The sequence below is a fragment of the Pipistrellus kuhlii genome, unplaced genomic scaffold (assembly GCF_014108245.1).
Source record: "Pipistrellus kuhlii isolate mPipKuh1 unplaced genomic scaffold, mPipKuh1.p scaffold_m20_p_8, whole genome shotgun sequence".
NCBI lineage: Eukaryota > Metazoa > Chordata > Mammalia > Chiroptera > Vespertilionidae > Pipistrellus > Pipistrellus kuhlii.
The window spans coordinates 26,996,162-27,019,578 of record NW_023425584.1 but is presented as its reverse complement, the minus strand read 5'-3'; the positions used below and the strand labels follow the sequence as shown (position 1 = coordinate 27,019,578).

Sequence of the window (23,417 nt, the reverse complement as noted above, 5' to 3'; positions counted from 1 at the left end):
GGAAGGCTGAGTTACATGGGACAACAGTTAAAATGCCTTATTTTCCTTTGGTGTGCATGTGGAATCGAAGATACTAATCAGTTTGGCCCCAGCAACTTGAACCTCCTTCCTCTGGTGTTAACTGAGATCACGAACTCAGACATCCTTTGCATATACCTTCCTATAGGCAAATGCAGTGATGACTAAATTGACACATACCTTGGAAAGCTCACTCAATCTCCACATTAAGATCTTTCAAGAACAATCCTAAAGAATCTCAAGCACACGAAATATATTCTTAAATATGGTTTAATACTCTTCTCCATTTCTGTACATCACGACACCAAGATTTTGCTGCTTAGGATCTCTCTGTAGAGGCTATAGAGAATGCAAAGGCTACGGTATTTACCCCCTCATATTGATGTGTTTGTATGTTAAGTGTAATACATATCAGTATATATTGATACACACATCAATATATAATGCAATATATATCACCGGAGAACACATTGATTAAAGAAATACAAAAATTTGGCATCATTTCCAAACTTAAATAGTAAAAATAAAAACTACAAAAGGAGCTGCATACCCTAAATGTATCATGTGAAACAATAAGCAGTCAAAAATGTAAATTTACATCCAATTTCTCTGGTCTTGTCATATCACATTAGACCCATTTACAATGGCAAAACCCTAAGGTACTGCTGCGAAGAGGGCATGTCTGCTCGCGCTAGGTGCTCTGCAAACAAACAGCAGGGCCCAACGCCAAAGCCTGTTCCAGTGAAGCCTCCCGCATTGGTGAACACCGAAGAACTGACTCTTCTCATTGGGGGTGAGACATCAGGTTACACAGCCACAGTCATTTGGACCTCAAAGTACAGTGTGAGAACCAGAAACTTTACATTTAAGACATACTCCCTTCATTCAAGTGAAACAGGATTATTGGAACGATAGGCAGGTCTGCAACCTAGGAACAAGGAGCTGGTTCAGACCAGTAAAGCTACGAGTGACTGAGTCAAGTTAATGAAGAACAGCAGTCAGGCACTAAAGTGTTGAAAGTACCCAATTTGAAGACCTAATGCACCCCACTACCCTATGAGTGTGAGGTGATACCAATTGACTTTTAAAACCTTTGGTCCTTCAAAGTCCATTTGGTACACTTTTTCCATTGCTACCACTGGGCACATCCTATACACTTTGTTCACCGTCACCACCTCGGGCACATGATGACCTTTCCTATCAGCTGGGGTCAAGTCCAACTCACAGCCCAGCTGTGAAGCATGAGCTTCAGGTTTTCAGGCCCACTTTTGGACCCTACATGGTTACGTCTTGGTGCCAGAAGCTGCGTCCCATCCCTTCCCGCCCTTCCCACCCAGCCTCTCATGTTTTCTCCTGAGAGGTACTTGCAAGTCCCATATTCGAAAAAGATGCTCCCACCCCACCAGGAGGTCAGGGGTTAAAATTACATGCAGTCACACATGTCTTATCTGTTGTTCTTGTGAAGAACCTTGCAGTTCGTCTTTAAAAAAATCAAAATATTCACATAATCTCATGCCATCCAACGCAAGGAAAACACGACCACCTCCCCTTTACCAAGGACAGACCCAAACAAAATAATCTTTAAGTTTCTTCGCTTCCACTTAAATTGCATGTTTTATTTATCCCACTCCCAGCAATAGCACAGAAGCCCCAACATGTGCATCCCAAACTGGTTTCTAGGCTAAGATTATGGGAACCCTTGTCAAAGCAACGGATATTAAGGGCTCCCAAAACCCCAGCACAAATTTGCCTGCAAAACACATGGAAGGAAACAGTGCACTGGCCCAAATGCTTCATGTGTCAGCTTGACTTGACAATGCAATTTGCATCCTTGAAACTAACAGTCTGGAGGGGGGACGGCAAGTGTGAGGGAGTGAAATTACCTATTAGATCACCCTTTCAACATTAAACAAGAGACCAAGAGAAATGATTCCAACATTTCACCACATATATTTCTTCTTATGCAGTCTAAGCTGAGAATGCCATGTAAATGGGTCACTGCGAAATGCAGCAATTTAACTTTTCCCAATCAAAATAAGAAACAAATCAGTATGATCTCATGTCTATTAACTTTTGAAGGTTTACAGCAGTTAAAGTATTTTTGCTTCTATGTATGAAGGTTAAAAAAATCATTTTTTTTTTTTTCATAAAATACAAGAGCAACCAATTTCACCATCGAGTAAAAGTAAAAACTGGGATTCTTGTTTAAATTAGTCCGAAGTGGCATTTAGGAACTTAGTTGTAGGCTGCTGCTGCGCTGACACCATGACAAACCAAAGTGTAGGGTTGGGTCTGGTTTTGTTTCCGTTTTCTTTTCAGTATCCAATGCTCATGGATTAAGTTCTGGAAATGTTCCAATTGTAAGGCAGGGATCTGTTTGGATTCCACCACGGGTATGCTCCTTGGGTTGGATGCTGGAGGGTGAGGCACATTTTGCCGGACCCAGGTCGACTACCTAGTAGTCATCAAGGTCAAAAAATTCGTCGTCTCCTCCTTGGTATTCCATTCCCTGGAAATCTACTCGGTACCGCAAGATACCTGGGGACACAGACCAAAGATAAATCACCAGTCTTCAACAGAACGAGGAAGGCCCAATTCCCTTGCAGAATTAAATAAAGCTAAAAGGTAATGATTAAAAAAACACTTCCAACCATGGAACAGGCTGCCTCTACCCTCCTCCTTCAGCGGATGATGAGATGAGCACACCTCACCTGGAGTAACGTTATTTTGGAAATGCCTTGGGCCTGGCTTTAAGTTTAGGTTTCTAATGGGCTACTCACCTCCAATTCCACCAAATCCTTTCACAAATTGGGATCCTTCTTGTGACTTATCTGTGACAATTTCCAATGTAGCTCCAAATTTTTTGTAGTTATTAGCAAACCATTCCAGCAAGGGCATGCTCTCAATTAATTCATGTTCTTGTCCTGTCTTCAGGGTTGACCATGAGATACAGAAAGAATGGGATTAGAATATAGCAAGACTTAGCAACTCTTATTTCCCTGCCCTCCCCCAATCATTCTCCCCCTCATTATGTATATGTGTGTAAAAATCTCTAAGAGAATTCTGGTTTCTGGTGACATAATTAACACAAATTCTGATTATTAACATTCTTCCCCAGAATCTAGTATCAACAATGAAATGTCAACACACGCTTAGCACCTCTTCAACTTACAGATCCTACTGTTGTCTCTAGAAGCCAGACTGTTTCAAAGGGTCTCTAGGCATTCAAACGGCCCAGAAGAGACACACAGAATTGTTTTTGGGAGCAGCCTTATCAAAATAAAGTCTTAATCTCAGAAATGGAGGAACCTAGTAGCTGTGGTGCTGGGCAGGTGGCACGTTAAGCTCTACTGATGTTTTTACCCCAAACCTGAAGAAGCCATTTCAGCAAAACAGCTAATACAATAAGTAAAAAAGCAGCACACATTTCATGGGGCAGGAAAGGCACTACTAAATTAAATCTACCTCTGCCTGGCCTATGAATGAAGAGGTCATGGGTGATTCCCGGTAAGGGGACATGCCCAGGTTGTGGGCTCATCACTGACCTATCTCTCCCTCCCTCCCTCCCTCTCTCTCTCTCTCTCTCTCTCTCTCTCTCTCTCTCTCTCTCTCTCTCTCTCTCTTCCTTTCTGAAATAAAAACATATTTTTTGGAAAAAAAATCTTCCTCTTCCTTATTTTGAGGATGATAATATTTAACTACTTAAAAAATAATCACAGGAACCAAGACTTGGATCTTTCTTTGGAATCAGATTGGTATGTGGCGGACAGTAGCTGATCACTTCCTGTCACCCCCCACTGACAAATAGGAGGTTTGGTTTCCCAGATGGATACTCTACACTGCTAGTGCTCTACTATATGGATTCCTCTTTCTTTGCATGCATTACCAAGAGAACAATCACATACCTCTTTGTCTGTGAAATGAGATTTATCCTTCTCTTGTTCTGGAGTCAGATAGAGAATTTTCTCCTCTGCAGTAATGGGGGAAAAATGCGTTAGCTTAGATAAAAGGGCTCTTATTCTACCAACTCCCCCCACCCCCATATGATTAGTTAGCAAGCATCAAGTGTCTACTGGGTACACTGTTCCTATCATGGCCCCACCCACCAAAGACATCAAGATACAGTCTTGTTCTCAAAAAATTTAACTATCTTAAGTAGACATTTATCAGTTCAAGCAGAAACTATGCAGGAATATGCTACAGAATGAAAGAGATGGGAACAAGGTATAGATCTGCCTTCTGATTGATCCTGCAATCTGTCATCTCTCCTAAATCTCCAACGCAGGATTCCTTAATACATAGGTCAGTAATAAACAGCAATCTGATTTCCTAATTCTCATACCTTCTGTGCCTTGACAATGAAGGACATATCTCATTATATCCAGATTTTCGTAGACTATTAGAATTTCTACAGCTCCCATTTCTAAAGCTTTTAGTGTATCTTCAACTCCAAAACAGTATTTGCCCGTGTCCTGGCTGATTTCATCAAAGTATCGTCCTGTAAGTAGGGACAAGTCAATAAGGACAAATATTAAAGTTTCCTTTGTAGATATAGACACTCTTACACTAAAAATCAAGATATAGATATATTAAAAAACCAACTTAAAAATGAGTAAGTGCTTGCCCTAGCCAGCTTGCTCAGTGGACAGAAAGCTGACCTACAGACTGAAGGATCACAGGTTTGATTCCAGTCAAGGGCATATGTCTGGGCTGCGGGTTCGATCCCCAGTAGGGGGCGTGCAGGAGACAGCCGATCAATGATTCTCATCATTGATGTTTCTCTCCCTTCCTCTCTGAAATCAATAATTAAAAAAAAAAAAGTGCTCAGAACAAGTGAAGAAAATACCACTAGGTGAGGCTCTAAAAACTGACTAAAGAGGCACTAGCTGAGCAAACATTGACTACACTAATCTTTACTTCAGGCTCTCTATTCATCTCTCTATTACAAAGGATAATCAATATGGAAAATAAGACTGAAGTTTGGGTCTGGCGATGTGATTGATCATTGATGTATGAACTCAGAGGTCACAGTTGGATTCCTGATTAGGGCACATGGCCGGGGCTTGTGTGCTTGACCCCCAGAAGGGGGCGTGCAGGAGGTAGCTGATCACTGATGTTTCTATTTTTCTCTCATCCTCCCTCTCGGTAAAAAAAAATTCACACACACACATACTAGTATGTGTGTATAAACATATAAATATATTATATTCTATAGGCCTAGTCATGGATTTGTGCTCTGGTGGGGCCACTCAGCCGGGTCTGTGCCTTCTTGCAATCTGGAACCCCTTTAAAGGAAGGGATTGGGCTGAAACCAGCAGTTTCATGAGGGATGTAGTAGTGCACAAAGTGACAGGTGGCCAGGAGAGGCCAAGCCCAGGTCTGGGCAGCACTCCATTTCTACTGGAGATTGGAGAGGCTCACACAGCTGCAGCTGTGCTCCCGCTGTGGGAGCACACTGTGTTGAGTGTCTGCCCCCTGGTGGTCAGTGCATATCATAGCGACCAACTGGTGGATTGGTCATTTAGAATCTTATATTTAAGACTAGAAGCCCAGCAAAATCTCATGGCCCCACCCACCTGCCCCGCTGCACTAGCAGCCCTGTCTGCGGACCCACCCACGCCTGCCTTGCCTCAACAGCTGCCCCACTCGCCTGCTGGTTGTGCTGTGATCAGAGCCTGTGGGCTGTGGGGGAGGGACTGAGAGGTGCTCCATGCACTTCATGATGACCTGTTGTTTGGTTGTTATGGCCACAGGCTTTTAATAATATATATTATATAAAAAGACTGAACTATTGCCAAAGGGTAAAAATAGTGCAAATACAAACACATTTATTAGACCTAATGACTAAGAAAGATTAAAATGATTCCACTGTGGAACATCTTAATAAAAATGCTAAATCTTCCTCTTACCCTTTCAGTATCATGTTTCATATATACAATCATGTATAAACATATAAAAACATTTCACAGAATAAGTAAATAATTTGCATTCAACTGGTACCTATTAATTTCTTTTCTTGAATAAATTTCACGTTGGAGAGGACTTCAGTAGATAACTCAATAGCTTGGTTGAATCCATTTTCCCCACCATAGGATATATCAACTAATTTTAAAACCTTTGATTGCAACCTCTGACACAACGAAGAAAAAAAAAAGCATTAGTACTTCAAAACACATTCACTAACACCCACTACCTCTTAATGGCATGTAAAACTTGGTCACAGAAGGCTAAAGAGGGAGAACATGGGGAAAGGGTTCAACTTATTCATTAGCAGGTCTCAGTGAGCAACACTGCCAGGATATACTTCCTCAACCAATCGTATCACACATCCTATTGGACCTATAGAGCTCATTAAATATAAACACAACTAAATTTTTTGGGAAGGAACGAGAGAATCATTAGTTCCTGCTATGTAAGGTAGTAGAGTACAAGACAACTTAGTTTGTGAGCCTACTATACTGTCACCTCCCTCACCCATAATGAGAACACATCATAAACCAAAGGATCTTTCTGAATTAGATTAGGCTTAATAAGCCCTGTCGTATCACTGCTTTATTTACCTATAAGAATAAGTCAGAAAAAGAAAAAGTCAGTTCCTAGTTTTTTGAAATAAAATTTCATTTTAAAGCCATGTATGACACCCACTCTGAGGCCTCTATAAGACTAGAAAGATCCTATCTCACAATGGCTGATTTCAAAAGTGAAAAGGTTCAAAAAAGCACAGGGGAATGTTTCCTAATAAACACCCAAAATCTTACCAACTCAGAAGTAGTAAAAATAAAAAAAGATGTGCATGTCCAAGTGGCTCACAGGTCCCACTATTCCCACCCAAAAATTACATAATGGAGCATTTACATCTCACTCACCTGATCAAACATATCAGATTGACTTAGTTCAGTTTTAAAGTCAGCAGATCCAGCTAAAACGAGACCAGCCACGTTCACTTTGTCCCCAGAAATAAACAGCTGCACAGCAGTCTCAGCTACTTTCCGAACGTAGTTATGTCGCTTTTCCATTCGTAAACGGGCAAAACGCAAGGCTGACTGACCTCCTCTACCTTTGACACAAAAGTGGTGAGGAAAAAGTAAAATATTAAGAAGTACAAGATGTCTTGCTATTAAAAAAACAACAACTAAATATTCATGCTATCACCCCCCAAAAAGGACAGAGGAAAAAAAATCACTATATCCTTAAATAAATATTTGGCATAAACCTTTACTTGTCTTCAGAGTGACTACTAATTCTCCTATCAAAAGAAGAGCCATAAGCACCACGGAGTCATTTCATGACACTTCTATCATTTGGACTTACTAACTCCATCTCCACCCCCGCTCCCAACCCCCATTGTACTATCTGTTCCTTTACTGCTAGATATAAAGCAAATGGACCCATATTCTCTTCCTATATTACCATGTTTCTTTGGGAGATCCACAGTGAATTTGTGCAGGACTTCTCTTGTGTTTCCTTGGAGTGTGCCAAAAAGTGCACCACTACCATCTATTACAATGAAGCCAAATTTGCTGTCATCTGAAAGTAGTGCTGTAAGAGCCTGAAAAGCAAACACAAGCACCATACAATAAATCTCAAAGTTTTGATAAGGTCATAACTCTGAAAGGACAATATAAAGCCCTTTCACTGGACTTAATATGGTATGAATACCACAAGAAGACCATTTTATGGAGTAAGGTATAGATTTCAGCTATAAATATGAAACTCAGAGAAACAATTTTAAATTTCTGATGTAGGAAAAAGCCAATAATATTGATATGAAGCCTTTCAACAAAATTGACGTGGGTACATGATTACAAAACCCAGAGTTATAGGGCTCAAATTCTCCTTAGTCCTTGATTTGATTTAGACTAATGGTAGTCTATGAATACAATATTCAAACTGAAAGTCTAACCTAAAAAAGTTGACTTTCTGTTACCATGAGTAACCCCAGCATTAACAGGCAGTATTCATCATAGCAAATATCTTGTAGATCAACTCCAGAGTAGTACATGAGTACAAAACCAAGAAATAGTGTATATAAAGATCTAGTTTGAAAATGTTTAACTCCTATGTCTTAAGCATCATTAATAATATGAAGATACAAAACTCAATTAAAAAATGTTTAATTATCTCTAAGAAGGGAGAAGAGTAGACAGAAACACTGACGGGCTACCTCCTGCCCACACTCCCCCTCTCCCCCCCCAGGACTGAGTCTGCAACCTGGGCATGTGCCCGGACTGGAATCAAACTGCGACCTTCTGGGTCCTGAGTCAATGCTCAACCACTGAGCCAAACCAGTTGGGCCAAAACTCAACTTGGTATAGCTAATAATTCTGAGTTTTTATGGGGGAAAACCCTCCTTCTACATTAGCAGTATATCCCCGTTATTTCTGCCTCCTGAAAAAGCAAATATTTAAACAGTGCTGGGATTCATATTGACAAAAATTTTCATGATGGACTTTGAATACTATAGGCTCGTTAGATTACTTGTTAGATGGCAGCCTCTTCAAGAGCTAAAAAATTACCCATTCCATTTTAACTAAGGAAGAAAACAGCTTCTTCAAAAATTGACTAGAAAGCAGATTAATCACTAAAAATCTATCTTTAACCAAACTATGCTTGATAATTAGCATTGACATAAATATTGCAAGTGCTAAAATTTTTCCTTTACTGAAATGCTGTTAGATGGTCTGATTAATGCAAGTTTTTAACAAGTTTGCTCATCATGGAATATTCCTCACAAAAAGGTATATAATTATCCCGATTAAATAGGACATAAGTTGTGTTATGCAATATGCCACATTCACATCTAGTTATTGACATATCAACTAAAGGAAAAATAAAGCTAATAAGAATAAATGATACCTTGGAAGAGGAAACTTAGTAAGCTAAAGCTAGATGATATGAGTACCAAGTACTATTTAATTCAGTAAGATACAAAATTTGCTTTCATCAAGTCAGATACAGTAAGTGGAATAGGGTGGCCAAGAGCCTCCCAATCAAGATTTTGCCAGAAGAATGTGATACCCAAGAGAAGAGTCTCAACCATCAATGTACCAACCAAGACCCAACTTGAATTGGGCTTCCTGTCAAGTGAGCAAAATCCATCCACTGTAAATTGAATTGACAAGTGTCAGTTCCAATTTCACTTTAGAGATTTTTCCCTAGGTTGATGAAAGGCAAAAAACTGAACTAGGAGCCAGCTGTGAATTCCTGATTGTTCTATTGTTGACTGATTTAGGTCACTCTAATGAGGTTTCCTTTCCACCCTAATGTTCATCTATGGCAGCTCTGTCACTCAAAAGTTTTATAGGTGAAAAAAAAAAAAAAAGAAGAAAAAAAAAGAAGAAAAAAAAAAGAAAGCTATTAAAGTCTCTCTCTTTTTTTTTTTAACATATATTTTATTGATTTTGTACAGAGGAAGGGAGAGAGATAGAGAGTTAGAAACATCGATGAGAGAGAGTCATCGATCAGCTGCCTCTTGCACACCCCCTACTGGGGATATGCCTGCAACCAAGGTACATGCCCTTGACCGGAATCGAACCGGGACCCTTCAGTCCCCAAGCTGACGTTCTATCCATGGAGCTAAACCAGCTTCGGCTAAAGTCTTGTTAGTAAAGATTTTATAATTGTGAGCATGAACACAAAGAGTTCAAGGAATATAGGCAAGCATATAGGTACATAGGGAGAAAAGAAGAGCACGTAGCCAATTATTTCTTCACCTGTAGTTATTCAAAACCAACTTAGCACTTTTCTCAAAAACGATCCAATGATCATGTCTTTCAGTGTTTTATAAAGATAAACTCTTCTATTTTTTGAAAATACCCACCCTTAAAATAATACAATGATTCAAAAACAATCTTGCAGCCCTAACTGGTCTGGCTCAGGGGTAGAGCGTTGGCCTGGGCTGAAGGGCCCCAGAATCAGTTCCGGTCAGGGGCAAGTACCTTGGTTGCGGGCACATCCCCAGTGGGGGGGGGGTGTAGGAGGCAGCTGATCGATGTTTCTCTCTCATTGATGTTTCTAACCCTCTATCCTTCTCCCTTCCTCTCTGTAAAAAATCAATAAAATATATTAAAACAACAACAACAACAACAAAAAAGTCTTGCAATTCCTCAGAAAGTTTAACATAGTCACCACAGGACCCAGTAATTCCGTTCTGAGGCATACACATCCTCAATGAGAACACAGTCACGCAAAAACATGTGCGTGTGTCCCTGGCCGGTGCGGCTCAGTTGGCTGAGTAGCATCCCATGCACCAAAAGGTCACTTCGATTCCTGATCAGACACATGCCCAAGTTGAAAGTTTGGTCCTTTGGGGAGCATTTGGGAGGCAACTGATATTTCTCTCTCAAAAAACCAAAAAACAATAAAAACATTAAAATACACACAAAACCTGTACTTGTATGTTTAAAGCAGAATTATTCATAATATCTAAATAGTGGGAATGCAAATGTCCATAAACTGATGGATAAATAAAATGTAGCAAATATCTGGCAATAAAAAGGATGAATTGCAGATTCAATATCACAACATAGACCTAGCTGATTTGGCTCAATGGACAGTGTTGGGCCTGTGGACTGAAGGGCCCTGGGTTTGGTTCCGGTCAAGAGCACATGTCCAGGTTGCAGGCTCAATCCTGGGGGTCGAGGAGGGGCGTGTAGAAGGCAGCCACCAACCAATGATTCTCTCTCATCATTGATGTTTCTATCTCTCCCTTCCTCCACGAAATAAAAAATATATTTTAAAAATGCCACAACACAGGCGAACCTTAAAAACATTACACTAAGCGAAAGAAGCCATTCACAAAAAGCCTTTAGTTTATTGATTTCATTCATATGAAATGCCAATATAAGCAAATCTACAGAGATAGAAATAGATTAGTGGTAGCAGAGAGATGAGGGATACTGGTGTATTTGTGGGGGTATAGAAAATGGGAGTGATTGTTAGGTATGGGTTTTTTTCTGAGGGTGATGAAAATAGTCTGTGCTTGAACTTCTTACCTCTGTATGGAATTTGTTGTCACACAGATACAATGATGTATTAATTGGTTTGAAAGGTTCAAAGTCGATGTTGACTTTCTTTTCCTTTCCTTCTTCTGTAACAATTGTACCACAGTAAACAACCAGGCCATTTGGAGGTACTGCAAAAAAACACACAAACAATTTCTCTACATAAATCCACAGCTAATCACAGAAAATGATTTCACAGCCTACAATCCCTGCCCTTTAAATCCCAATTTAAATAAAGCAGAAATATCTACAAATCTCTCAGGCAGAATTCCTTCTTGAAATTTGAAACTTAATTGAGATGTTTTAATACTAATACTAATACTACTTAATTTCAGAAAATAACTTTAAAAAAGGGGGTTAGCCGGGACTTGTTTGGCTCAGTGGATAGAGCGTCGGCCTGCGGACTGAAGGGTCCCGGGTTCGGTTCCGGTCAAGGGCATGTACCTTGGTTGCGGGCACATCCCCGGTGGGAGGTGTGCAGGGGGCAGCTGGTCGATGTTTCTCTCTCATCGACGTTTCTAACTCTCTGTCCCTCTCAATTCCTCTCTGTGTAAAATCAATAAAAATATATTAAAAAAATAAAAAAATAAAAAAATAAAAAAATAAAAAAGGGGGTTAAATTCCAAGGTCAAAGGGACACCTTTGATAGGAAACACTAGTGACCAAAAGCCTAATGGCAGGATCCAACTGGAAAATATAACCAATACAAACAAAGCAGAGGACAAAAATGATCAAGCTCCAGATTACCTTTTCTTCTTCTTACAAACAGTAATTTATTTTTAATGTTTGAGGAACCACCACACAGTTTTCCACAGCAACTGTATTATTTTACATTCCTATCAGCAATGCACAAGCATTCCAATTTTTCCATATCTCACCATGGCTTGCTATTTTCTGTGATTTTTATTTTTTATAATAGACCTTTTAATGGGTGTGAAGTGGTAAACCATAGTGGCTTTGATTTGTATTTCTCTACTCCCTTAAGGTACTAGTGGCCTGGTGCACAAAATTTGTGCGTGGGGGTGGGGGTGGGGTCCTCTTAGCCCGGCCTGTACCCTCTCCAATCTGGGACTGCTGGCTCCTAACCACTCGCCTGCCTGCCTGGTCACCCCCACTGCTCCCCCTTGGCCTGATCACCCCTTACTGACCTCCCCTCCTGGCCTGATTCCCCTCTGTCTCAGCCCCGCCAACATTGCTTTGTCCGAAAGGTTTCTGGGTCTAATTAGCATATTACCCTTTTATTAGTATAGATTATTAATAGAGATTACATATCTGTCCTTATTTCTCCATTGCCCCCTCCCCCCCTCCCCAGATTACCTTTGTTATAAAGTTTGAGTCTTTGTTGTACAGATGTAATGGCTCCCAGGACTGAAAGGCGGTTTACTCGTGACTTAATGTTAGATGCAGTTCCAAACTCATCAGCTAACATTTTTGCCACTCGTGAAATCTGGTCTTTGGGAGGAATGATCAATGATATCATGCTTGTGCCATTGCTGTGGAAGAAAGAATAACACCAGAGGTTCAAGTACCACATAAGAGTTTAAGTTCATGTGTCTCATTAATAAAGGAAGTTAGAGTGATATTTCCCTAAAACAGTAGAAACAGATTACTCTCAAAGTGACCAGGAAGGTAGGGACTATATCAGTGTAACCAAAGGAAACTCAGAGCTAAAACACAAACTTCCCTTAAAATATAGATCTTAATTTTGACTGCACAAAATCACCTGGGGAGTGCATTCACCTGGTTCCTTTTCAAAAAGGTTCCTGTAAGTTGCATTCCTTAAGGTGCTTTTCTCATCTCTTTCTTCTTGATTTCAGAAATGCAAATATAATGAGCTCTCATTAACACCCAAACAGCATGGGCCATTTCTATTTATAAGATTATTTAGATTCGGTGGACTTCATAAAAATTAAAAGCGGGAAAAGGGCATGAAGGTCTAGAACAGGCAACCTAGACATAGAGAAAGGAGTGATTGCCAAGGTGGAATAGGGAATGACTGGCAACGGGAAAGGGGGTTTCTTCTTGGGCTGATGAAAATTATACAGCAGTGATAGTTGCACAACTCTGAACAAGCAACCCAGTGAATTGCATACTTTAAAAAGGGAATAGGCCAACTCTAGCTGGTTTGGCTCAGTGGATAGAGCGTCAGTCTGGGAACTGAAAGGTCCCAGGTTCGATTCCGGTCAAGGGCATGTACATTGGTTGCGGGCACATCCCCTGTAGGGGGTGTGCAAAAGGCAGCTGGTCAATGTTTCTCTCTCATCGATGTTTCTAGTTCTCTATCCCTCTTCCTTCCTCTGTGTAAAAAATCAATAAAATATGTAATTTAAAAAAAATGTTTATAAGTAAGTAAATAAATAAAAAAATAAATAAGTAGGGGGTAGGTCAGGACACAAGAAACAACCAATAAAAAAATAAATAAAAGGAGGTAAGTTTTATAGTATGAAAATTATCTCAATAAAGCTGTTATTTAAAAAAATATATGGCAAAGACTCACTACATTATAGGATACTTCCTTTTAAGGTCTGTTGATCTCTTAACCTGGCAACATACTAAAAAAGATAAGGAGTGGTTTTTCTCAAGAAATGTTATAAAAGCCCTAAATATGGCTTCTTTACAATACCTGCAGTACAAATTGAGCTAATTTATTTGTTGAAGGCAAAAACTGATCTGATATGAGCAAATATTAAGAAATGTGATATCATTTTACAAAATGTTTTCTACATGTTACTTTCTGAGATTCTCAGAGATCATGACCTTAAAGGTTAAGACAAGTGCCCAACTGGCATGGTTCAGTGGTTGAGAAATGACCCATGAATCAGGAGGTCAAGGTTAAGTTTCTGGTCAGGGCAGGTTGCAGGCTCGATCCCACTGTGGGGTGAGCAGGAGGCAGCTGTTCCATGATTCTCTCATTTGATGTCTCTCTCTCTCTCTCTCTCTCTCTCTCTCTCTCTCTCTCTCTCCTTTCTCTTTGAAAGCAATAAAAAAAATAAAAAATAAAAAAATCTATATATAAAAAAGGCTAAGTGGCCAGTTTAATCAATTTCTCAGTCATTGTTTTTATGTTTTTTATATCATGTCTTTGTTGCTGTTATATCATATTATTTATCAACCAATCTATATATTACTAGAGGCCCAGTGCATGGATTCATGCACTGGTGGGAGGTCCCTGCCTGGCTGACATTTATTGGGCCAAAATCAGCTCTCTAACATCCTGGATTGTGAGAGGGCGCAGGCCAGGCCAAGGGACCCTGCTGGTTCAAAATAGGGGCCAGGGAGGGCCCATGGGAGCACCTGCCCTCCTGGTGGTCAAGAGTGCATCATAGTGACTGGTCGAATGAACGGTCAAACATTTAGCATATTAAGCTTTTATTATATAAGATTTTCATATACATTTTACTAATTTTCTTTTATCTCTGACACTTCTATTATAGAAAGGGCAAACAGCAATATTAAAATCTTCCTTCTAATTAATTTCCTTTCAGTGTGCACCAATCTGTGCACCGGGCCACTAGTTTTAAAAATAAAAACATCCTATAGAAAATATCCCTTGATTAAATTTTGGTCGAGAATATGTTTGTATATTTTCAGAAAACAATTCCGAGATCTTGTGGATTCTGACAACAGAGAGGAAGTGACAGGACTACTCCAACCATGAAGACAGGAGAGAAGCAGTCCAGAGATGGAAGATGCTGACGACGCCTTGCCATAATAGCAGTCAGCAGCTGTGTATCACTGCAGGTTGCCCAGGACCAAACCAGAGAGGGTTGGACCTGCATACCACCATTTGTCCACCATCCAGAACTGAAATATCATTGCTGACATGTACACATAAGGAACTGTTTGACATTGAAATTGGGTCTCAAAAGAACTGTTGGCCCAGAAAGAAACTCACTACAAATTCATATGCCTTTCAGCATAATGATTACTGCTTGTCTCATTTTTTGATTCTTTTAAGTATATTTCCAGTAGGACATGATCTCACTCATCTAGGGGAAATGGTGAACATAGACTAATGAACAAGAACAGACCCAGAGATAAGAAGCCATGGGTCAGACTGTTGGACTTCAATGGGAGGGTGGAGATGAAAGGGAGAGATCAACCAAAGGACTTATGTGCATACATATGAGCCTAACCAGTGGTCAAGGACAATAGGGAGGTGGGAGCATGAGTGGGGAGGGGTGGGGGATTGGAATAGAGGGGGTTAAGGACAAATATGGGATACCTTAATCAATAATTACATATATCCAGTGTCCAGCAGAAGTTGCCAAGAAAAAGAAATTAGAAAAATGGATACAAGATCAAGTCAATTGGCTTATGTGCCAAGTGACTAATAAAGAGCAGCGAAGAAGCACAGTCAGAGGAACAATAACATTAGAAGAAACTCTATATATTAGTTTTGTCATAGGACCTAATTCACACAAGATCCTGCCTTCTGAAGGTTTGCTCCTAGTGGTAAATCACACAGGTCCTCCGGTTAGCAGCATTCTTTACAAGTAAACAAATTGGCTATCTGGTCCTTCCACTATCAAAACAGTTAGTTCCATCTTGGTCTGTGTCCCTCACTGGTTAGAGTACAGGCCCTTGAAGCAAAGGGTCATGAGTTTGATCCCTGCACCCCAGCCAGGGCGTGTGACACAACCAGTTGATGTGTCTGACACATAGATGTCTGTGTCTGTCTGTCTCTCCTACTCTCTCTGAAAAGCAATGGGAAAAAAAATCAACAACAAATAACAACAGCAAAACAAAACAAAGCAAAATAAAAACAGTTCCAGATTGTCAGCTCATGTTATAGCTCCAAATGTTGGTGTTTTTTTCTTTCTTCTTTAAAAAAAAAAATATATATTTTATTGATTTTTTACAGGGAGGAAGGGAGAGGGAAAGTTAGAACATCGATGAGAGAGAAACATCGATCAGCTGCCTTCTGTACACCCCCCACTGGGGATGTGCCCGCAACCAAGGTACATGCCCTTGACCGGAACTGAACCCAGGACCCTTCAGTCTGCAGGCCGACGCTCTATCCACTGAGCCAAACCGGTTTCGGTTAAATGTTGGTGTTTCTATTCAAAATCTAGAGGGCTGGTTCATAACCTTGGTGATATTTTCCCCAAGTTGACTAACGACAGTATGGTGTTTGCTCTGCTGCCACCCCTAGGATAGGGGAGCAAGCATTCTAGTCAGACCAGAGAATCAAGCAAATGTATATGTACCGTGTTTCCCCGAAAATAAGACCTATTTACAGGTTTCCTTCTGAAATATAAGGCATCCCCCGAAGATAAGGCCCCCCCCCTAGGCTAAACATGAGAGATTTGGTCCACTGATTCTAAAAAAAATGGAGTCACAAGAAATTTACCAGGAAATTCAGGAATTGGATTGTTATGATGATGTTCCAGAAGATGATGACATGATTGTCATTGAATAAATGAGTAAATTCTTGATACTATAGGATTCACAGTTTGTCTGGTTTGTGTTGACAACTACCGTACTACCGTACCGTATACAGGTAATAAATTTCCTTTATTTTCATTTAACAATAAATGTGTACTGTATTCTTCTTCATGGAAAAATAAGACATCCCCTGAAAATAAGACCTAGTGCATCTTTGGGAGCAAAAATTAATATAAGACACTGTCTTGTTTTTGGGGAAACAAGATAGCTACCTCAAATGACATAAGTCTCCAAAATACCAAACCTGACCCATAGTTATTTATCTATATAAATGTTATTTCCAATATTTAAATCAAACTAAAATTTCACTGTAGTGCTGACAAACCAGAGTGATCTTGCTTGTACGTATACACACACACACACACACACACACACACACACACTCACTCACACACTCACTCACTCACTCTCTCTCTTTCTCCCCCCCCCCCCACCATTAGCCAGGTGTATTGCTCTCTAAACTCTTTTTACTTTTCACAGCACAACCACATTAAAGGAACTTTAAAAAACTAGGACAAAGTGCTAAAAATCCAAAGATCAGACATAAATAAAATTCTACCTGTGGCCTCGTTCCAGTTTCTGAACTAGATAGAAAAAGAATTCCCAAATGAAACAAATGTTTTATTACAAAAAAAAAGATTTTTACAGTCAGAAAAGAAATTTGTTCTGTGAGTGGCTGGAAACATTTAACTTCAAACAGTGTAGGTGCCACCAACCTGTCTCTAAACAGGGATTGTCAACTTATGCAAATGTGTAATATAAAAATATATAAGACAGGGAAAATGGAAGGCAGATAAGTTTGAATATTGACTTTCCTGGCTTGTACTTCCTTTCAGATGAAAAATTCTCAAGAGCATTTTTCTTCACCCTAGAGGCTCTTGGAATCTTTAGGGACCAAGGGAGTTATTTCTCAAAAGGGCTCAATTTCTAAATGCTGATGTGCTCTGATTTACAGAGTAGTTTCCTAGGAGATGAAACTAGCAAAAAGGTAATCAGTAGGGAATGATATGAGAAGGGACCCCAAGAATAGCAGAAGCAATGATTCATAACTCAGGAAACAAACAGGAACCAAAACACCCAAGGATGGAAAATTTGGGAGAATTTTAGATATTGCTCCCTGGTGTATGTTGTCAGTATGGCTCAAATAAATGCTTATATTAAAACTAGAGGCCTGGCCTGTTGCACAAAGATTCGTGCAAGAATAGACCTTCCTTTCCCTGGCTTCGCTTCCAGCTGCCCAGGAGCCTGCAAATCCTCACTCCTGGCAGAGCACTGCTCCTGTAGCTCCCTCCTCATAATAGGCATCCCACTCCGCCACTCTGCGCCTGCAAATTAACCTGCCACCTTTGTTGGGTTAATTTGCATACTCACTCCTGATTGGTTGATGGACGTTGTGGAGGCACAGTTTGCATATTTCTTTTATTAGTGTAGATAAAACAAAAAAGATGGAAAATTTGAGGATAGAGAGGATGTTGGGACAAAAATAATGGAGAGAACCCAAAATGCCTGAAGGAAATCCTTAAAGCAAATAACCATGTGGAGGACAAAGTAAGACCTTAAAAAAAGCAGCTATTGCCCAGGTGGTATGACTCAGTAGTTGGGCATTGGACCCATGAACCAAGAGGTCCCTGGTTCAATTCATGGTCAGGGCACATGCAAAGGTTTTGGGATCAATCCCCACTTGGGGGCATGCAGGAGGCAGCCTATCAATGTTTCTATCTTTCTATCCTTCTCCTTTTCTCTCTCTAAAAAAGCAATAAAACAATTTTTTTGAAGCATATTTAAAAAAAAAGATAAGCAATAACTTACTTTCTACTATAGGTTAAGTTAATAAGATATAGGCATTTCTTAAACAACTTTACTGAAGAGTCACCAGAGTTGGGCAACCTTACACTCACATCCAAGTAACTTCTAGAGAGGACAAAGCAGTGAAGATACCAAAGAACATAATCTTGTTATAGGATTCCAACTAAATAATGGTTTAGCTGCCTAGCTGAAGTGGTTCAGGTGGCTGAGTGTTGTCCTGTGCACTGAAAAGTTGAGGGTGCATAAGGGAGGCAACTGATCTCTCTCAAACTGAGGTTTCTCTCTCTCTTAAAAAATAAAAATAAAAATTCAGAAATATAGCTTGCCAAAAATTTGTTTGATAAACCTCTACCAAGTTGCTTGATCTGAAACACTACTCCAAGTTAGTCTTGGCCTCTTACTCCTGAATTCTGACTAATGTTCAAAAAATTACCTTTCACTAGTTTTCCTTTGTGACTTTCCCTACCTCATCTGGGGTAAACACCGTTGTGGGTAACCTTTACTGAATTCATCTTTATTATAAGACACCTGACTGGTAAAGAGGAAATAAGTATTACTTAATGGCTTCCACTTTAGAAATTTAAAGGCTACTTCATAATTTCTGATGTTTTGTATCTTGGGTTTAATACAAGCAGATTAAAGTTTTCCCAGGAAAGTTTCCAAACACAAATACTCATTTACTCTATATGCAAGCCAATCAAATCAAAATTGTTAAACTAGTTTGTGTAAATACCAAAATAAAACCAAGGGAGCTGAATGCAAATTTTATTTTAAAGTACAGTGAACAACCCCAGGAAAGCACAAGAAATAAAGCCAAGGAGCTGCTGGCTATATATGCAAACTACACCCTTTTTAAATTTTAATAGTTTTTCACCTGCTTTTCTGCGTGTGAAAGACACTCATCCCAGAGCTAGTGAATTATCAGGAACAGCAATGATCAACATGCAAGTTGTAAAAATTTGACAAAGCCAGACACAACATATAACAATGTGCTAATGTATGGCTTCCAGGGACCTCTGCTCACATATTATTTTTTGTTCTCATTTTAGGGACCCTTTCCCTTATCAAAGAAGGGTTCATCAATGCTTCTACTCAGAGAACTAACTTCTGAGAAATAAAACAGCTGGGAGACAGGAAGAAGTAGTTGTAAACAGACTAAATATTGAGAGTAAATAAAACTAGACAAAATTCAGGAAGAGAATTAAAAAACAATAACAAACAAACCATATAGCTCAAGTTTTTCTTTTCCTCACTCTCAAAGAGACTGTTGAAGGAAAAGTCTCTCTCTAGGATGGGAAAGAGGTTAGGGTAGTCCTACCAGGTACTCATCCAATCCAACCATGGATCCTGAACATATGAAAATGGAAATATTTGTCATTGAATGGCCATTACTGAAAGGTTTCTAAGGAAGAAAACTCAAGGTAATTAGAGCAAAGCTTGGCTGTGGTGTCTTTTTGTATGTGTAACTTTAGAGAGTTCTAGCCTTTGCATACAAGGTGCCTTCTGGTCAGCCATAACAAGGAAATGTAACAGGCACTCTTTGACCTATAAGTATCTTAAAAAAATTATTTTAGAGAAAGGAAAGAAGAAACACCGGTTTGTTGTTTTACTTATTTATGCATTCATTAGATGTTTCTTGTGTGTGCCCGACTGAGGATTCTGTATTCTAATTCAATAGCTCTTTTGTAAAAAAAAAAAGAAAGAAAGAAAGAAAAGGAAAAGAAAGAAAGACTTCAGAGGAAGGGAGAGGGTGAGAAATATACAAACATCAATGAGAGAGAATCATTGATCAGTTGACTCCTACACACCCCCTATTGGGGATTGAGCCTGAAACCCAGACATGTGCCCTGACCAAGAATTGAACTATGATCTGCTGGTTCATAGGTCGACGCTCAGACCCTGAGCCAGTCCTAATTTAATAGCTCTTAAATAGGGAACATGAAGGTGGTGGTAACTGTGGGTAAGAGGGAATCTCAATTTTCAAATAGATTGATTCAAACAGAACCAGAAAAATTCTAATGCATAACTAGGATTGAGAATCAATGTGTTGGACTTGCTTCCTACACCTTTAAGCAAGCAGTCTTGGCCTGCTGAAACCAGAGAGATTCTATGACTTCTCCTCCCCTCCTAAGGAGAAATTCCAAGTCCACTTGATTTCAGGTGAACTGCTATCATTTACCACAGCAATAACCACCACTGAATTGTCAAGGCTTAGAGATATCCAAATTTTTCCAGCTAGAACATTCATTCCCCATGAAATGCCCTGCCATCCATCTCATCATAATAGAATTAATTTTAGGTTTGGGCAGGAACATTTTACAGACTGCCTACTATATTCTCTGGTTGGGATTTAAAGTATATGCTCTCAAAGAAGCTTTCCCACCTCAATGATTGATGCTAGCCCGAGGATATGGATGGCTAAGGTTGCCACTATATCCTTTTCAGGCCCATGATGCTTAACTTAAACCTCAGTTGCCCTGGCCACTCCGTTGGTTGGAGTATCGTCCTGTACACCAAAAATGTTTGATCAGGATTTGATTCCTGGTTGGCCTGTAGAGGAGGCAACTGATCAATGTTTTCCTCTCACATCAATGTTTCCCTTCCTCTCTAAAATCAATAAAAACATACAGGTGTTTGAGTATTAAAAACAAACAAAACTAAAATCATCAGATTATTTCTGTGAGTTGATAAACTAGCCACATTATATGGATCACCAGCTGAAAATCAACTCCTCTCCAATTCTTACTACCTTTGTCTTTATTTTTTCATCGTGGGGTTTACATTTTTCTTCTCTTACCCAACACATAAAGCCAAGTTAAAATTCTGAGACTAAAGCAATCTTTTTAATATGGGTTGAATATGGGAACAGAAAGGAAGGTGGTTATGAATGAGCAAAGGTTTTAGAATCAGACAGATTTGGGTTCATGTTCTGTCCTGTGTGACCTACAGCTTATTACACAAATATCTTTGGGCCTCAGTTTTACTTAGTTTACAAGGTAATGAGGATCCTATTAAGATTATACTTATCAGGTTTGGCTCAGTGGTAGAGCGTCAGTCTGCAGACTGAAAGGTCCCAGGTTCGATTCCGGTCAAGGGCATGTACATTGGTTGCGGGCACATCCTCAGTAGGGGGTGTGCAAGAGGCAGCTGGTCGATGTTTCTCATCGACGTTTCTAGCTCTCTATCTCTCTCCCTCCCTCTCTGTAAAAAAAAATCAATAAAATATATATAAAAAAAGATAATACTTAACAAATGCCTAGCATGAATAGTTTTCACTAAATGGTAACTAGATGGGCCTCTAGGTCCTTGTGCCCTACCCCTCTGACCTTTAATGGTATCAGTCAGAAAGAACCATCATCATAGCACAGGGAAAAGACAGTTAGGTGGGTGCTGAAGTCAATCTAAAGGAGGGAGGGGGGAAGATAGAGAACTTGCCAAATCTTCCAACAGAACAAAAGTACCAAGCAAAAAATGTAGTTCAAAACAATATGGCCAGCCCTAGCTGGTTTGGCTCAGTGGATAGAGCATAGGCTTGCAGCCTGAAGGATCTCTGGTTTGATTCCGATCAAGGGCACTTGCCGTGGTTTCAGACAACCGATCAATGACTCCTCTCATCATTGATGTTTTTTCCTTTCCTTCTCCCTTCCTCTCTGAAAGCAATAAAAAACAAAACAATATGGCCAGAACATCAGAAACTATTTTTTAAATATATCATAAAGGAGAGTCATTCTCCTCTAAAACTTTAGTCAGATTATACAAAAGTTTAAGTGGCGTTAGCCTACAGATAAGGAATGGGTTCCGTATTTTGATTCATACAGTGAGCACTCAAATATCTGATGAATGAATAAATGGTTAATTCCTAACATAAAACAGCCTCTAGGCTAGAGGACAGAATAAATAAACTCTTCCAAAGTTTTTCAGTAGGAAGTTTACAAAGTTCATTTTAGTACCATCCTTAGCAGGATTACTCAGTTATTCAAACCCAAAATGTATATATCTGATGGAACATTATTTTTTTCTACAAGTACAGAGATGTACTTCATCTTAAAAGAATTATAACAACTTTACAAAATTAACCTAGTGGAATATTCCACCAGGGAAGCAACAGAAGCTGGAAAATTTCTCTAATGTTCTCACATCAGTGCAAAGTCAGGAGATATCAATCACAAGCAGCATTAGGGACTCATTACCAGTGTTCTACACAGGACTCTATAAATGAAAATCTAACTTCTATCTTTTGACCACTATGTAAGTACTATGCAAATAAAACAAAGCTAAAGACTTCCTGTTAATCTTTCTAATATACAAATTAGCTTCTGGGGAGGGATTTAAAAGCAAGTTATTTCCCTCACTTGCTTTATGGATTCTCATTAGAAATAAATATGTTCAGCACCCAAGTTTTTCCTAGGATAGACTTGCAAACAGCATGCCTGTTTCCGTTTTATCTTTGCTCTTGGGTCTCAGCACACCTGCTCCTTCTAGTAAACTCCAATTTCCTTGGACAAGAGTCTTTCAGAAAGAAATGGGAGACATTTCTATTCAGAAATACTAATCAAAGAGCAAGGCAGTATGGTATGCTAGGATCACAGGCTTTGAAATCAGAAATGTACAAACAGAATCTAGCATTGTTCCTTACTGTACTTCAATTTCTTCACCCAAGAAATAGCAGTAATAGCTGTTGTAAGGATAAAATCTGTGCTATTCAATTTTTCAGGAAACTAGTTTCATTACTTGATTAAAACACACCTCACCTGGCCTGCATGGCTCAGTGGTTGAGTGCTGACCTATGAACCAGGAAGTTAGGGTTTGATTCCCGACTGGGGCACATTCCTGGGTTGTAGGCTCAATCCCCAGTGTGGAGTATGCAGGAGGCAGCGGATCAATGATTTTCTCTCACTGATGTTTCTACTTCTCCCTCTCCCTCCATCTCGGAAATCAATATAGATATCCATCTTTTGGTTTCTGACAATGTCCAACATATTTATTTGAGACCTGAATTATCTATACCCATTCAATAAGTACTGTGTTTCTATGTACTTATGAATATGGAGCTGGAAATGGTTCATATCATTACAACTAGGGTTATGTATCAGACCACATTCTGACTGTACTACACATTTCTTACAAATGTCTATTGCCCAG

At 39.6% G+C, this 23,417-nt stretch overlaps 1 protein-coding gene and 1 long non-coding RNA gene across 5 annotated transcripts in view; both read right to left on the bottom strand.

The window, feature by feature from the left end:
• Positions 1-272: 272 nt before the first annotated feature.
• The window catches only part of ETF1 (eukaryotic translation termination factor 1), a 30,324-nt gene continuing 7,179 nt past the window's right edge, over positions 273-23,417 (bottom strand). For 3 of the 4 annotated variants that reach the window (XM_036424119.1, XM_045576844.1, XM_045576843.1), the window contains 9 exons: positions 12,339-12,514; positions 11,013-11,152; positions 7,429-7,567; positions 6,885-7,075; positions 6,019-6,148; positions 4,361-4,516; positions 3,924-3,988; positions 2,799-2,946; positions 273-2,556 (listed from right to left, as the gene is read on the bottom strand). In XM_036424119.1, the coding sequence (XP_036280012.1) occupies positions 2,474-2,556; positions 2,799-2,946; positions 3,924-3,988; positions 4,361-4,516; positions 6,019-6,148; positions 6,885-7,075; positions 7,429-7,567; positions 11,013-11,152; positions 12,339-12,514 (1,228 nt within the window). In that variant the 3' untranslated portion in view covers positions 273-2,473. Of the gene's footprint in view, positions 2,557-2,798; positions 2,947-3,923; positions 3,989-4,360; positions 4,517-6,018; positions 6,149-6,884; positions 7,076-7,428; positions 7,568-11,012; positions 11,153-12,338; positions 12,515-12,761; positions 12,786-23,417 lie in introns of those variants that run through there. The other variant, XM_036424120.2, reaches the window with a different exon arrangement.
• LOC118711155 lies at positions 21,122-22,079 on the bottom strand. The gene is made up of 2 exons (XR_004985657.2): positions 21,521-22,079; positions 21,122-21,297 (listed from the first exon to the last, which is right to left on the bottom strand). It is a non-coding gene; the product is annotated as an uncharacterized LOC118711155 (long non-coding RNA).